Below are 14339 nucleotides of genomic sequence, written 5' to 3' on the forward strand. Positions count from 1 at the left end.
GTCCTCCTCTACTGGCACATGGCTTTGGAGCAAGAAATTCCTACAAAAAAAGGCAGTACATCCACCAGTAGCAAAACAAGCCAAGTCCCACGAAACAGAAACCTTTCACCACAGCTAAAGACATCACTGAAGGCAAATCTCAATCTCCAACAAACTCACTTGCAATGAAAATGTCACAATTCTTGCATCCTCGATACAAAACAAAGCAATAGATATGGCCCTTTAAATCTTGATTAAACATATATGATAATTAAGAATGTAGAGAAATGCGTTCTTCATTATTAATAATACAACTCTAAATTAGATAGTATACAGAATCACAGAGTTTTCAAAATTTCAAATCGATGGTTGAAAAAGTAAGTACAAAAAAAAAAAAAAAAGCAAGATTTTCTATTTTTTGACTCCTTTAAGATGTGCCACGTAGAATGATGTGCATAAAATTAGAGCCATAACTGACAGGAGTTCCAACAACGTCTGCAGTACTTATTTAAGTTTAGTTACTTTTTGGATTACAAAAATAAAGGATTTGAATTTTTTTTAATAACATTTGACCACTATTTTGAGCAATCCTTGTGAACGCACTGAATGCATCTTTATAACTGCATCAAACACACAGAAAGATGTAAGATTCCAGGAATACTAGAAGAGGAAAACAATTACAGACAGGCTTTTGCAGAGCAGTATTTTCTGGGTAGTAATTACAACTGGCATACCAACACTTGCAATTTCTGTACATGTAAGTCACTCAAATTTAGAAAATAACTGGCAAGTCAACAAAAGCTGAGTTTTCCTTTGCACCAATCTAAAACAGTAATTTTGGACAGACCACGTATTTATTTCAGTCACCTGCTAGAATAATAATATGCATTACTAGAATTAGTGTCAAGGCTTCATATATGCCAAAATGCTGATGCAAAGACAGTTCATTTGATGTATTTTACATGTTCCAAGTGATGAACAAAACATTAAAGTTTACTCAGTCTCACCTACATTGGCAAGAACTGAACATCTGCTGAAGGAATAACTTCGATGATACACTGTGAAAAGTAACTAACAAGGCAAGCGGTTACTATTTTGGATCATAAAATAAGTAATGTTCCAAAAGAATACATACAATCTTCACAAACAAACTTCTCCCACCTGAAACAAGGCTTTTCTAAAACTATCATTTTTCCAATTTTGTGTAATTTTTGAATAAAAGTATCACAGAAATTGACAACACTTGGCAAGATGACTTTATTTTGTAAAAAAAAAAAAAAACCAAAACAGAAAAAAGGTGAAACTTAATTTCCTCATTTTTTTAATAAATGTGATTTTGATATAATCCAAAAAAAGCAATTCCCAGAACTATTACTACTTTTGTGCAAGATTAGCTATACTTCTGTGCATCTTTTCGCCTTGTATAAACAAACTTTTTGTTCATCAGATAAGAGTGAGCCGTACTAGTCTTCTGCCTGCTTCCCAAACATGCTGATAGACAGAGGCGCTAAGTGCAACGCTACAAATGCCTTGTACAAGCTAGCAATAGCACCAGACTTCTGGGTCTGAACTTGTTCTTCCTGCTTCGCAGCAGGGTGCAATCCCGCGCAGAAACGCTTCATTTCTGCAACACCAATCTGACTAGAACTCGGAAGTATGACAGTAACTAATGAAGATGCTCTAAAAGAGTGTTTCCAGAAAGGTTATGTCAAAAAAGCAGCATAAGAAGCAACGAATATCTCTGATAAAGAAACCACGTAATTCATCCTAGACTCCTGACACTGTCAGGGCAAGTGTCATTCCACACCGTAAATTCTCAGTTCTCATCTATAAGCAATGTCAATTTGCAGATATTTTTTGCCTTCGAAGAATGTCTTGCAAATATATTTTGGGCAGAGGCTATCAATGAAGAGTTTTTTCTGTCCAAAGGCGTAAAGATGGTAGGGGAGGAAATACAGGTTATATATAAACGCTATATTTATACATAGTCATGGAAGTACTATCACCAATTTCCATTTACCCACAGTAAAACTGGGCAAACTTTCAGTAGCAGAGAGAGCTAAAACAGTTCACACCTATGAGCTTTAGGGATTTTTAAATTTCAATGTGTTTCAAGATTTTACTGATACGATCTGTAAAAATATATATATACATACTTCAAACAGTTGAACAGATTTTGTGTAAAACTAAAACCACCTTGAAAAGAGTCCTTTGTTTCACCATTAGAAAGAAGCTGGAAACAAGAAAAATATTCCTCTACCACAAACAAGTCACATCCAGAAAACCTGCATTTAACGACAACAGGCACTAGAACATTGCCAACACCTGCTTCATTTGACCTGCACAGACCACGGCTTAGGCCAGATGGACACAGCTGTAATTTCATGACTCTATAGAAGACAATTCCGTCAGTAACTTCATGACTCTATAGCAGATAAATCCGTGGGATCATGACTTTTGAACATAAATCACAGATTTCATCATACTAATAAACAAGGTCACATTGTCTTTGAGAAGTGTGATCACCTTACACTAACATAGACATTTAGGTTGGGCCAAATCTGTCAGTACTACGCAGACCCACAGGAACAACCGTCCACCATGCTCCAGCATCAACTGTTTACAAGCTGGCAGTTGAGCAACTTTTGGGTTTATCAGTGCCTGCAGTCCCTTGGCGAGTCACAGAATGGCAGGGGTTGGAAGGGACCTCTGGAGATCATCTAGTCCAACCCCCTGCCAGAGCAGGGTCACCCAGAGCAGGTCACGTGGGAACGCGTCCAGGTGGGTTTTGAATGTCTCCAGAGATGGAGACTCCACCACCTCTCTGGGCAGCCTGTGACGAGCTCCTGTACCTGGCCCACTCAGAATAAATGAAAGCAGCAACCAAGTGTACAGTTTGAGAAAAACTTATGGGGCATAACTACTGATGACAGAAAGTATTTATCTTGGAGTCTCTTTTGCAACATGCTTCCTCAAATATAAAGCTATTTCCGCAAGCAACTCCCTTCCTGCCTAAGCTTACCATTCACCTGTGTATGCACGTGTCTCTTTCCTACTGCTCACCGCACGAATTTCCTTCCCATTAAATTAAACTGTTGTGACTGGCACCAGCACAAACTTAGGTTCAACACTACAAGGAAGGGAAAGTTCCAGCAAGGAACAGAACAATGTCAGTGGTCTCTCAGCACATGGAGAGCTGTAGCACAGACCAGGGGAGCGAAGAAGTTTTGCTTGCTCTCCCCAGCCCCCAGCAAAGGCAAAAAAAAGAAAAGGAAAAAAAAAACCAAAACAAACAAGAAAGCCCTACCTCCAACACCAACAGTCATTTTAGGTGCTTACTACAACTTACAGGGGAAAAAAAAACAGCTAGGGAATATTCAGATGCTAAAGCCATAAAGCAATAAACAGTTAATCTTAAAGGTAAGTAACAGTTGCCGTGTTCCAGTGCCTCCAGGCAGACATCCAAGCAGCTTACACCAAAAGCAAAATTCATCCCGGCATCTTTAAGAATCTTATTTTTTTCTTTGGAAGGAATTTCTAGGCAACCAACTAGAACTGCTGGTTCTGAATTGATGAAGAGCTATGATCTCTGAGTAATAATTTACTTTAATGGGGTTTCTTCCCCTCCTGCCACGCACACATCTCCTGTGACCCAGATGCCAAGCTGACAGGTGCTACATTCTCTGTGGGAAAGGGAAAGCGTTCCCATGTCTGTGGCATTCCCTGACCGTGCAGATGGCACAGGCACCAAATTCCACTCCCTAGGTCTCCCAACAGGACTGCGAAAGGGAAATTCATAATTTTGAATCAAAAAAATGACTTCCTGACCTCCAATCCCACATCTTATTTATGACATTAAGTAATCTTCCCACACAGACACTTATTCTCTGCTGGGGGGGATATCGTTACCTGAAAATCCTAGTTTCTAAAACATTGCTTGCCCGTTCCAGAGGGGTATTAAAAACAGTTAAGTGAAAATACCATGTTCAGCCCTGCTGAACTTTGAGTCAGTGGAATTAGACCACATTTATATGGAAGCCTTAACCCAAATATCCTTTGCAAAATAAAAGATAATTTTAAAAAATCCACAGTGAATGCGACATGGTTCTTTTACACACCTTTTCAAACTCCAGCAAAGTTTGAAAGCAGAATTTCTAATGACTGGACATCGTATCTTTAGTCTGGAAACATCATCTACTTTTGGCTCTGCCACTGACCAGCTCCTTAACCTTGAAGTCACATCACCTTCAGGTACCTTATTTATTTGCATCTGTAAAAAAAGAATGGGAACAGAGAGACCTACCTGCATTTGCAAACCACCCACAAGGGAATAAAGGGGCTGTTACTACCTAGGACCGTTTATACTTGGTTTTAATATTTTATGTCTTTTTTTGATTGGTAAAAAAAACCAAAAAAACCCTAGCAAATCTTTTCCCCACTTTTTCAACTTAGATCTGTAACCTGGCTGCACAAGAACAGAAACTGCCAATCATAGAAAATGGAATTTTAGAACCCCTTGATTTCCTTTGAGTCCTGGATTCTTACAATCAGTTTCAGTTCCTAACCAGGCTAATTTCACTGCAGTCACCACAGTTCATTAAACACAGGTACAGTATCAAAAAATGTAATTTAATTAGGGTAGTACAGAAACAGAATTCTCATCAGAGGCTTGGCATTGTCCCTTGAATAGAAAGCACGTAAGGCCAAGTTATTTTTGAGTTTCTCATACACAGCTGCTGATATTTGAGATGTTGCAGGAAATTAACTGGTATATTCTCCCATCAATGCATATAACTCTTAATAACTTTAATAAAAGAGACATGTACACAGTGATAGGACACTAGGGCTCTAGAAAATATAATTTAAGGTGCAATCTAACATTCGATTAGCACTTTTCTAACTGGACTTGACAAAAGCATTGTTAACAATGCATCTTCAACTCTCAACTAGTCATAAAACTCCAGCAGTGGCTTCCTTTCCATGAACAGGAAAGAGACTAACAATAAGAGCACAGTACAGAATTAGATTACCACAATATACTGAGGTGAAAGTGGCATTAACATGAAGAGAAGCAGTTTGTTTTTAACAATGCCATTATAAAGTTTAGGGTTTATAGGGTTCTTACAGAAGGTACGAAGAATGGGACATATTTGAATTGTCTGCTTACAGAAAGTGTTGCTGTTTGGATGGCACAACTGAGAAAACGTGATATTTAAAACACTTCTATTCTTCAGCAATAGATTGTTCTGTAACTGCAGCTATATTGTGCCACTGAATATATACAACTTTCTTACCTCAATAGAAACAAGCACTTGGACTGAGGTTTTATGGGCCAGATTCTGCACTCAGTTATACAGTTATGCTGCACATTCCTATAAGACTTCATTGAGTCATCCCAGATTTCTATCAGTGTAACTAAGCAGAATTTGTCCGTCTATATGTATATTATAAAGTCTGTCCCAAATTCTGTATAGGAATGCAACTTCTCGGTAGAAATATATCTGCTCAAAATATTTAAGCAACTTCAAGCAACACTTAGCAAGTGATGCTGAAGAAAATCTTAATGCAATGCTGCTGCTGTGCTCTGCTTCTCTGTTTGTTTTTCAGCACTGCAGGATTCTCAAGAGACTGCACTGCAATATATTACCCAGCATGTGCCGCAATGACTCAGGCAACAGCATGAGTTAGGGATGGAGCGCCAGCTCTCGCTCGAACTTTCAGGATGCCTGTGCAAACTCTTCAGCAAAGCCAAGAATCTATAAAAGGAGATGTGTTCAAGGAGAAAGTTCAGCTGCCATTCCATTAAGCTACACCATTTTCTATTGCAACGCCATTCAGACTTTTATATATAAATATTTTATGGGTAAAATACAACTAACCTCCTTCCAAATTGTAGCTGCATCACTGCTAGATTCCCAGTTTACAGCATTGTGATGCATCTATTGCAGCTCTGAAAGCTGCACTGTTAAAGGTTGCAGAGGGATATGATTGCTATCTTTTAATTTGTGTGCTGACTGAAGTTTCTTTTTCCTACAGTTATGCCGTACTAGCAGGCTACGTAGCAGGTGATAAATAAAATTGTAAATATGACCGTAAACCTAAATCTTGAGAGCTAGTTTCACCATCCTCCCAACTCCATCAGATATATTTTTTTTAATATTGAAAACCACCTTCATGCCACAAGGAACTGTCTTCCTATTTCCTACCTATTAGCCCAGTACATCGGTAGCAGGAAGCAAGCTTCAGTGGAAGCAGGGTGGGCTGCACAAACAAAGTCAGCCATGTAACTCAAAAGTGAGTGAGGGGGTGAGTTAGCCTTACTAATGCCAAAGGAAGAGGGGTGAAGTGCAGATCACTGTCGCCTTACTACACCCCGCTCCCCCCACCCCATGCTGATCTTTGCCACAGGACCACATTTCCCTCCCTTTCATCAGTTTTGCTTTGAAAGAAAAGTGCAATATGAGGACTTCTGCTTTTGCAAGCACTGTTTTCCATCAAAAAAGAAACACAAAAAAAAAAAAAACCCAACAAATACTCCATGAACTAACAAGTCTTCAAAGATTTACACAAACCCTCAGCCTCTCCTCACATCGTCTTAGGAATTTAAGAGGAACAGCGTATAATCTACATTATAGTTTTATAATTACTGGATTGCATAAGAACAGTCTCCAGTCATAACACAGGTAAAAACAAACAATATTGTCTAATTAGATACCTACACAGAGAATAGAGGAATGTTATTTTTTGTCATTGCCAGTGGCCAAGGGTTTACTCTCCTTTCTGAAACACATATGAAAACATCTCAGACAATAAACTAAATTCCAGTGTCCTTTTCACCACTGTCCTATCTCCACAATTCTATAAGATTATATAGTTATCTAATAAAAACTAGGAACATGATAGAAGCTTTCTCTCTCTGCTAAGGTCTTGGATTCATCACTCCCAACTCAAGTTGAAAGGGCAGTATCTCTAACAGACTGTATGATAACAGCTTATAGTCCTAGGAAAGAAATATATCTGCACGTAGACAATAATGAGTTTCTTTTCCTGTCTCACTGGCAAGTTCAGGTTCTCTTTGTATGATGTTTGTCTCTTCCTCAGTTTACCAAAGTACTTCCTTTGCTAGCAAGCACTCGTGTAAATTAAGTTTTTGTGTATTAACTCAATGTCAACATGGACTTTAAAAAAGGGCTTAAATACTATGTCTAGGCTAGTATCATTCATCTACAACATAACAGAAAAGAAAAATAGTCAGGAGAACAGAAAAAAGAAATCACCACAAAAAAACCCAATCACAAGACTTATTCTGTCTGGAGAACAAGATGATCTTGATTGTGATCTGGTCTTCATTCCAACAGATTGGATCAAAATGCCACATAAATCAATGGAGTAAAAGCAGAAATCTGGGAGAGAAGAAACAGCATCTCTGCAGCTGCTGGTGATAGCCAAAACTTAAAAAAAAAAAAATTAAAATTAAAAAAAAAATAGAAAAAGGCCTTTAAAAACATTGCTAAAAAAGATGCAGTACTTGAAAAGACAAATGCCATCCAGGATATGTAAGAGACAGAAGCACAGAGCATATATTTTATTACAGTAGGTTAAATCACATTCAGAAGGCAAAAGAGTTGTAACAGATTTTAGTTAGAAAATCTGCTCACCCCTAGGCTCTGTCTATAGACAATAGAGCCAGCTCCTGATTCACACTGTCTTGGAGCCTCTGTTTCTTCACTGACAATAGGAGAAGGTTTAAGAAACCAGTCTGCATAGGCTAACAATAACTGTTGATGCCAACATTACAAACAAGATATTCACAATAAATGGCAGTCATGTGTTTCCTCAAAAAAACTAGTAATTTCCACTATTGCTGAGAAGCTAAGCCTAAGAATTACACTATGAATAAGCTGTTGATAATGAGACTGCTGCTATACACAGACTTTAGTTACAATTGATTTAAAAAAAAAAAAAAAAAAGAGAGAGGGAAAGAAAACATGTGAATTCAAGGTCAACAGCAGATTTCCTACGCCAGCATCACGGCTGAGCTCTCAAAACACCCTAAGGGAGGGAGGTTCTCAGCTCACTAGTCACCAACTGCTTTGAAAAATCACATATCTTTACACCGAGACACCAGCCTGGCTGCAGCTTTAGAGCAAAGCAGAAATTATAATAGCATCTGCTGCCTATTAAGTCTTTCTTATTCACTCTCTACACTTACTGCTTTTCTAAACAGAAACACCACTCTAAAAATACTCCCAGTATGCATCAGAAGATGCAGTCCTCCCACCATCTGGGTTATCCCACATGCACAACCACCATGCGAACAAGGCCTGCAGAAACAGAAGGCAGAGATACACCCACCTACATCAAAAGGTTTCAACCTGAAAACAGGAAAACAGATAAGATATGTCAGAGGCTGAAAGTGACAGGAGACAAATTTTCATCATTAACAGAACTCCCTGAAGGTTAATTAAAAAAACTTCTATTTGAAAATACATTAAAAACCAGAAAAAAGGCTGAATTCCATGAGACTTGTGCAGGAGTTAATCAGTTAATCAGAGAAACAACCTGCCCTTGCTTATCAGCCAGTGCAAGGTGGTAAGAAGCCACGCAGTTTCTGCTTGGTATTTCATGAGTCAAATGAGTTATGCTCAAGGGATCATCACTGATCTTAAATGGACAGAACGGAAGTGATCCTCATTCCAGTCCACTGGAGTGTTTCAATTTAACCTTGTAACCTAAATAAAAGGCACAGTAAAGAAAATTCTAGTGTACCCAAAAGCTATTATCTGTTACATAACAGATCTATAACCTCTGGGTCACATGTAAGCTTTGGGTCTATCAGTTACGTGATGTTAGAGGGAGCGATTATTAGGGTACAGATAACGGAGCAGAATTGCAGCTTTATATATTGAAATATAGAGAAAAATAGTTAAAACGCCACTCACTGGGGTGCAGAATTTACTGCAGTAATTCCAACAGATGCACATAACTCAAGAGTTGTCTTCTGAATCTCACTACCAGATACTTAGATGAAAACCTACACAGATGCGCCACTTTCAGTGGGGTACAAAATACAAATTGGATAAAAAAATCTAGGAAAAAAACATCAAGAACACTTATTGTGAATTAATGGATTACAGGCAGAGACATGGCGACTTTTTACTACACAAACCAAGTCTGCAATAGCGTGTCATGCCCAATTTTGGTAGAGGGTTTTAATAACCATAAAAAGTTAGCTGCTGACCTTTTATAAAGCAAACACTTATTTACTTAACCGTAACTTTAGATAAACCAAGCTGACATGCACCAGACAAACATCCCAGAAATGTCAACGGCATGTATAAAAACTTAAGTATTGCTTGCTTTTTTCCTGGACTCTATAAACTTAGAATTTAAGCCTATCCACAAAGGTGATCACCGCTAGTTAACACAAAAGCTGTACATAAAGACAAACAGAGGAGGCAGGCTTTTTACAAAAACAAAAGTGAAATGCCTTTCTTTTGCAAAAAACAGTTCCGCAACAGTTAAGTAGATCAGTTAGAGTATACAGAGTTAGAGAATAACTCCATTTGTTTTATTTTACTTAATCTTTCTACAACTATACATCTACATTACTCTATATTTCAGTTAGCACTGTGGTTTGTTTCAGTTGAACGGAAGTCTATTTTAGCATGGAAACAGTATCTTCTGAAAATACATGGATCTTGCCACTTCTTTGATATTTATTCACATTTCTGAATGAATTTTTAAGTACGGACTGTCTTAGCCCACTTGCTTCACCGTTCAGATTTTTTGTCTTTAGGTTCTGTCAGCCTTCAAATATTATTCTTATTCCTTAATCACATGCCCTGGCTCAAGTCTCATTCCCTTCAGTATTCCTCAATGTCCTCTGGGAAATTTGCCAGTTTTTGTCATCTGCCCCCATTCTCCTTTGGGAACACTAAAGGAATTAATTTCATTCTTTCCCCAAGCAATGCCGGTCTCTGCTGTTAACAGTTACCCTTGGCATCTCTCATCCATTCAATACACAAAGGCACAAAGGTATATATATGTCTCCTTAAGTGATCCCACAGTACTTTGAGATTTATCAAATGGTCTTTTGAGAAATACTTCTTTCATGCTCTGCATTCGCTTGTTTTAATATTTCGTAAAAGAATCTAGCTAAAAGATAGAGTGTCAATATTTACATTTTGCATGTTCCGCTTTATTTTTGTCAGTTTCAACAACCATTTAGTTTGTACCTTTATACCTGCGCGCATGGCAGATAAATAGATCAGTTATTTAGGCCTGGATGTTTTGATCATATATATGCTATTTCTTCTGTTATTTTTTCCACTATTACTGTGCCCAACATCTTATCTGAGTCCTTCCAGAGTGAGTTCTTAAGAAGCGTCTTGTTTTTCCTCAAGCACTGAAAAAAATCCAATTCCAGCCCTGAAGAGAGACTTTTACAATCAATTTAAATTCTTTGCTCAGTCCTGCATTTGAAAATAAGTGGAAACTTTACCTTTGACCCACCCTGAGAAGGAGATTATCTGAGTTATGCATCACAGTTCCTTACTGTAATGAATACTGGAAGTCATACCACAACTTTTTAATAAATGTACAGTCAACGTCAATATATTCTATTATTCCTTTTCGCCATTGCTGCTACCTTTATCAGATCCCCTCCCTCCTTTTTTTTTTTTAATGTTTACCTGACCTCTGGGCAGGATTAAGCAACTTGCACTCTTCCCAGTTGCTAGACAAGACAGCATTTGTTGTGGTTACCTCTCTAACTTCCTCAGTTAAATACCTTCTGCTTCTTGAGTTACAAATTCACCACAGCAAAGGCTGCATCACTTACCAGCGTAAGTTAGGTGCAAAACAAGCCAAAATCTTTTATAAATTGTCTTTGGATTTGTTTACTGTCGCAGTTTGGACCGGACTGGCCACTGAAATGAATGACAGATGCTCTCCCCTACTTGCTCTCCCGACATTTACCCTGGAAGACCCATTTTCTCAAAGAAACAGTGGAAGCTAACTAAAAGATACAGATTAATGAGATTTTTTCCAGATCAGTACCTAACATGAAAGAAAGAACGCTACTGAAAATAAACATTAGATACAAATATTTAGCATCTCTATATCCAAACAAAGTGCACATTCTGCCTTTGGGCTGCTGTCAAGCCAAACGTGAAGAAGGACCTTGAAAGATGACAGCTAAGCACTCAATGAAGCTTGATTTTCTTCACTCTCACCAAGACAAGTGCAGTTGTCCAATCTGACTGAGTGGGTTACAGACACTAATTTCAGTATTACCATTATAATTACTGAGAGGCAACGGAAATACAGGTCCCTCAGGCTCGGAACAAGCAAGCAAAGCAGCTGAGGCTTCCAAACAGCTTCAGTGAGAATAACCCCACTGCTGCTACTTCCTGAAGCTACCTTGCCAACGCGGGGTTTGGGTCAGCCCTGTCACGCGACGTAATGCAACCAGTCCACCCGCTTCATGGAAAGGGGTTTCGCTCTTAGGAGAAATCAGCAAAAGTATTAAAGAGAAGCACATTATAAAAGAGAAGAGATAATAGGAAAGAAAGGGGGCAGGAGAAGATGAAGGTTCACCCAGGAAAAGCTCTAAGAGTACAGCATCTATAAAAGGAGGGAAAACTCTAGAAACACATGATACCCTCTATAGGACAAATACATGGTATGCCAAGTAGGATAACAAACCAGTAGTTTGCGGAAGAACAACATCATGAACTCTTCAGGGGAAAACTAGCACCCTACAGCCTACATCTTTAACGGAGGCCTCAGAGCACAAGCACAAACCCATCGCTAAATAACAAATATTAATGACTAAAAGAAAGACCCGAAGCCCCAAGCAAAAGAAGGAAAAGAGGGAGCTCTCTCTTGCAAGGATCAACCCAGCAGGCAGTGATACCCGGGAGGGCCCGGAGGAAAAGCCGAAGCAGACACCCTGGCGGTGCCAGAGAGGGATGCAGAAGGAGCGGGTCGAGGGACCCGCTGCGCCTTCGGGCGACCGGGATCGGGCGCGGGGCGAACCGCCCACCCACAGCAAAGCCGGCCCCCGCGGCTCCGCCGTCGGCGGCTGCTGCTCTTACCTGGCTGGCTTTGTGAAACTGCTTCTTCAGCCCCGCCACCGACATCTTCCCCCTCCCCGCGGCGGCGGCGCTGCCCGGGCCGATGGGCCGGCAGGTCCCCGCGGCCGGCCCGGCCTGTCGCTGTGTCACCCGCACCTACAGCCCCGCGCGCAGGGAAACATCGCCTCCCCAGCGGGCTCGGCGGGCGCCACCCCATTGGCCGCCGCCGGGGGCCCATGCAAATGACAGAACGCAGAGCCGGCTGCCCATTGGCTACTTTCGGGGGCTATGCAAATGAGGGCGCTGGGAGCTGCCCAGGCTGCGCTGTCGCATGGAGACAGCGGCGAGGGGGCGGGCGGCCGGCGGGAGGTTCCTGCGGGCGGGGGCGCAGCCGCCACAGCCAGGGCATCCTTCCGTCACAGCACAGGGCCCATCTGTCAGCTCCCCGACTTCAGCCAACTGGTCCTGCTTCCAATAAGGCTCCAGTTTTCCCTTTATGGGTCTCATTTCTTGTATCTCCATGTAGCATCTCTCATTGAGCTCGTTCACCTCAGGTCCAAGAGTATACATCACAACTTAATGGTAGCTTTTAACACGTGAAAGCTCTTCACAGAATCACAGAACTGTAGGGGTTGGAAGGGACCTCTGGAGATCATCTAACCCCCTGCCAGAGCAAGGTCACCCAGAGCAGGTTGCACAGGAACACGTCCAGGCGGGTTTTGAAGGTTTGAATGTCTCCAGAGACGGAGACTCCACCAGCTCTCTGGGCAGCTCTTGCAGTGGTCCAGAACATGACAGGTTGGTGCTGTACATCAGACCAAAATCCACTTGACTCCGTAGCTGCTGGGGGTCCAGGAAGGCAGAGCTTCCCACCTGCCACCTCCATCCCACAGGAGCAGATGTACTAGGAAGAGCTGTGCTGAGAGAATCATTTAGCTCTTGGCTTGGTTGGTGCAGGATGGATTCATCGTATGCTTAAATAAGACTGCCTATCAGCAATGTGCTGGTATAAATATGAGAAGTGGTTACGATGCCAAAAGAACAAAGTTAAAAGTTTATCAAGAAGTTTTGTCTGGGACATGGTTGGGACATGAAGGAATGTACCCAACCTTGAACAGGATGTGAAACAAAACAGCGTGTCTTGCATGTTCTTTTCCAGATGCTGACTTAGACATAAGATAGCAAAATATAACTTCTGGACCAAATTCAAGCCAAGAGTGTATCCCAAACTAACCTTGGGTAATTATAATGCTAACATACACACCCCTTTGTGAATAATGAGATGCTAATCAGGTAACCTCCCTAAATATTTTAAACATGAGCTTAGATGCATATGTATAGTCAGGAGCGGTGAATGAATCATTATGGACCAATCAGCTGTATTTTATCGTTATAAATATTAGGTGGGTTGAAACATGAGGTGTGCTAGCTGTTGTTAAACACCCAGCACCCAATTCTGCAGAATTGAAATAAAAACAAGTATCTTGACTCAATGTGTTGATTTGCTCTCATACACCAGGTAAAGAACTCACATTTAGGGGTAACCGTAAAGAGGCAAAAGCTGGTAAAGAGCTTCCAGACTACACTTAGATTCTGGGGAAGATTCGCTCCGTGATATGCTGCTTGGTCCTGGCTGTAAGGTCACCTGGGAGTCAGGATTCACCTGAAACTTTTGGATGGACCTAGGAAACAGTTCAGGGATAAGCTTCGCTGGCTGCAGCAGGGCTGTCAGTGTTACTGTCACGCTTACTGCATTTTTATTGGGTTGGGAGAGAAAGGTATTTCCAAAGCGTGTTATAGTTACTTCTTGTAATAGCAAAGAGGACAATGGCAAAAAATACAGGAATTTTCAGAGTAATTGTCATGTTATAAATTGTGAGAAAGGAATCAGTCTCACCTGTTAAAAACAATTATAGACCACTATGAAACAATGCATGAACACAGACATGTTAATGAGTTAAGGAACTCCTACCAGCTATTCCTTGACAAAGGACTCTCTGTACAGGGGGGGCAGAAGAGACAAAAGAGAAAGCAAAGAGGATAGCACCAGTCAACACTCGCTCTGGAAGACAAACTGTGAGGGGAAATCCTTCCAGGTTTTTGGGCTGAGCAATGTTTGAAGGATGCCTGCAATCACCATGCTGTCTGGTGCCACCTGTGTTGCGAAAGAGCATATTCAGCCGCTTCATGAGAAAACATGATTACACCACAGGCACCTGATTTCAGCTCCAATTTCTCCTCCTAACCGAAACAGGCAGCAAGATGTGAACTGTCTAGATC

The 14339-nt window shown here is 40.7% G+C and overlaps 1 protein-coding gene across 7 annotated transcripts in view; it reads right to left on the reverse strand.

Annotated features, from left to right (window-relative positions):
* Positions 1 to 12242, reverse strand: part of SH3GL3 (SH3 domain containing GRB2 like 3, endophilin A3) — a 56245-nt gene extending 44003 nt beyond the window's left edge. For 2 of the 7 annotated variants that reach the window (XM_054213643.1, XM_054213642.1), the window contains exons 1-3: positions 12081 to 12147; positions 6699 to 7430; positions 4098 to 5735 (exon numbers count right to left, since the gene is read on the reverse strand). Coding sequence is in view for 1 of the 7 variants with exons in the window: in XM_054213634.1 (XP_054069609.1) it covers positions 12081 to 12125 (45 nt within the window). In the remaining 6 variants the exon portion in view is untranslated. Of the gene's footprint in view, positions 1 to 4097; positions 5736 to 6698; positions 7431 to 12080 lie in introns of all 7 variants that reach the window. The other 5 variants (XM_054213638.1, XM_054213639.1, XM_054213635.1 and 2 more) reach the window with 5 other exon arrangements.
* Positions 12243 to 14339: the final 2097 nt, after the last annotated feature.

Source organism: Rissa tridactyla, chromosome 9 (assembly GCF_028500815.1).
Source record: "Rissa tridactyla isolate bRisTri1 chromosome 9, bRisTri1.patW.cur.20221130, whole genome shotgun sequence".
In the NCBI taxonomy this organism is placed as follows: domain Eukaryota; kingdom Metazoa; phylum Chordata; class Aves; order Charadriiformes; family Laridae; genus Rissa; species Rissa tridactyla.